At 47.7% G+C, this 2,404-nt stretch overlaps 1 protein-coding gene across 1 annotated transcript; it reads right to left on the bottom strand.

Moving 5' to 3' along the window:
• Positions 1-19: 19 nt before the first annotated feature.
• Positions 20-2,404, bottom strand: PHATRDRAFT_bd1640 (predicted protein; the record flags this gene model as incomplete). Its single annotated transcript, XM_002176246.1, has 5 exons — positions 2,159-2,404; positions 1,804-2,088; positions 1,485-1,722; positions 1,280-1,412; positions 20-1,207 (listed from the first exon to the last, which is right to left on the bottom strand). Coding segments are annotated over exons 2-5 (1,788 nt in total), but the record flags the coding sequence as incomplete, so codon positions are not given.

Below are 2,404 nucleotides of genomic sequence, written 5' to 3'. Positions count from 1 at the left end.
ATCGTCGCGAGGTTTGAACCATTCCGCTTTCCCTGCTCGAATAAGGATATTGGCCGTATCTTGAGAAATTTGAATTCGATCTCGAAGACCAGTCGATTCTAGGCGAGATGCTGTGTTCATTGTGTCGCCAAACAGCTGAAAGCGAGATCGTTCACCACGGAGCACACCAGCAGTGACTGGTCCACTGTGCAACCCGATTCGTAGTGACAACTCCGCAGTGTCGGGACCAAGGGAGACTTCCAGCCTTTTCGTGAGAAAGTGCATTCTATGCATACAGTCCTTGGCAAAGCGCGCCATGACCACAGCGTGGTCCTTGCGAGGGTCGGGTAGTCCTGAGACGGCTACGTAACAGTCACCAACAGTTTCTACCTTAAATACGCGTCGCTTCTTGGCAATATCATCAAAGGCGTGGTAAAGGGTTTCAAGAAGCATGAAAACTTGAGCTGGTTCTCGGCTGGAACTCCAGGCGGTAAAACCTGCAATATCTGCAAACATTATCGTGGTCTCTGGGAAAAGCTCAGCGATCGGTTTCGTCTTGAATACTGCAATGTCGTCCTCGTCTTCCAGCACTTCCGCATCGAAGCCTCCGTTGTTCAAAAAATCCTTCAAACGAGACTGCGGCGCAAGCATACTTGAATTCTTAGCCGCTTTGTTCTTCTCTTCAGCTTCTTCGTAGATACGATCACGAACATTGGAAGGAAACAGAGATGACACGATGGCGTTAGATCTGGCGGCGGCATTGACAACCTTTGCATTGCGGCGATTTACGAAACGGTCGTAGATCAAGAACGTCATGGCCATGAGAAAGAACGTAACGGCGATAGCTGTTGCAAAAATTGTCGGTTGGTTGGTTCGATACCCTTCGACAAACGAGCTCCCCGGATATAAACGAAGCTGAAACAAGCAGTGTCCTTCGATGCTGCTTGCAGCCTCGGGACGTTTGTATGCAGAAAAAGGCACCGTGACCTCAAGGTTGGCATACGCTTGCTCATATAGCTCTCCACTGCCTAAATAGATGGCGCGGCTACCCGTCAACTCATACGTATGTGAATCTCCGCAAGAATTCACCAGCACAGCATATATTCCGCTGACTTTGTCAGGAAGCAAGTCTGCCATGTAGCGATCGAACGCCAATGTAGAGAGAATTAATCCTACCATTGGAGAGCTATCATTTCCGAGTTCACGATAGACAGGCGTATACATGAAACTTTAAAGGGCCAGTTAGACAAGCTTTTCGGAAGGTCAGAATGTTCACTCTACTTCTGCTAATCTCACTTACCTATGCGGTCTTTCTCCGACAGTTTCGTTTCCTACGCTTGTCACAAACAAATCATGGTATGTCTGATGATCCTGTGCCGAGTACGTTGATCCGGCAATGACAGATACGTCCGTTATGGGAGATAGCACAGAATCTGTTCGAATTTATTCCTACTTGCTTGAGATAATCAAACGACCATGGTTGTTTCAAATGCACTTTTTCGTACCTTTTAATGCCGCCATCGCGTCAACAAGAGGGGGTACCTCTGGAACGGACGTCAGATCAAAATTCAGAATGAAAGGATTGAAGGGTGGTGGGCTCGTCAGAGAAACTGGCGCGTACAAGGCTTTTCCCGGTTGCGCATAGCCTGGGCCAGTCTCGGAAAATTCGAAGATAACTGGCGTTATATTGGCGACGACATAGTCCGTTTCACTTATTGTATCGTCGCGGCCGAGAGCAACGTTCTTCGTGAAGAAGAAATGAAGTATAAGAGTTATTTTAGCATTGATGGTGAATCACAATGTCATTTGGTTGCTGTGACGTACCCTGCTTACGGCAATCCAATCCTGATTCTGAGCCGAAAACTGCTCCCATGCCGCACGCGTTTCCGATTTTATAAAGGGCAAGTAACTAAAAGTTTCGATGCCTGACTGTACCCGAGCATGGTCTCCATGGACCTCGAACTGAGGCAAGGGAGTTACTAATGGGAATGATTGTCCGCTGTCGTTGGCGTGTGCCGTCAACATGTTGCTTATTCCGTTTACCTCTTCAAACATATTCTCGACACGAAATTGAGTTATGTCTCCAACCGTGTTGGCAAAGAGATAATACTATGGCAGAAATAGGAAAGGATTAGATCTTTTACCAACCGTAAAAAGGACGAATCGAGGAATTGCTCACCGCATCCACGTAATCATCTTGCTCTTCCGCCTTCAAAAAGACAAATGTCAAGGTTGAAACAACGGCACCAGTGACAAGTAAGGAGAGGATCACAACGAGTCGCCAAAATCGAATGTACGAAGTTTCTTTCTTTGCCAGCTTCTGCACTTCCTTGACCTCGTCGCGTTCCTCGTGGGCATCTCCCGCAGCAATTCCCGTCTCGAAAGAGGAATCCGCTAATGACGAGTCTACCGAGAGTCCACCGTC

This window comes from Phaeodactylum tricornutum, genomic scaffold, assembly GCF_000150955.2.
Source record: "Phaeodactylum tricornutum CCAP 1055/1 PHATR_bd_29x34 genomic scaffold, whole genome shotgun sequence".
In the NCBI taxonomy this organism is placed as follows: Eukaryota; Bacillariophyta; class Bacillariophyceae; order Surirellales; family Neidiaceae; genus Phaeodactylum; species Phaeodactylum tricornutum.
The sequence above is the reverse complement of the archived record's forward strand: the minus strand, read 5'-3'. Positions and strand labels throughout refer to the sequence as shown.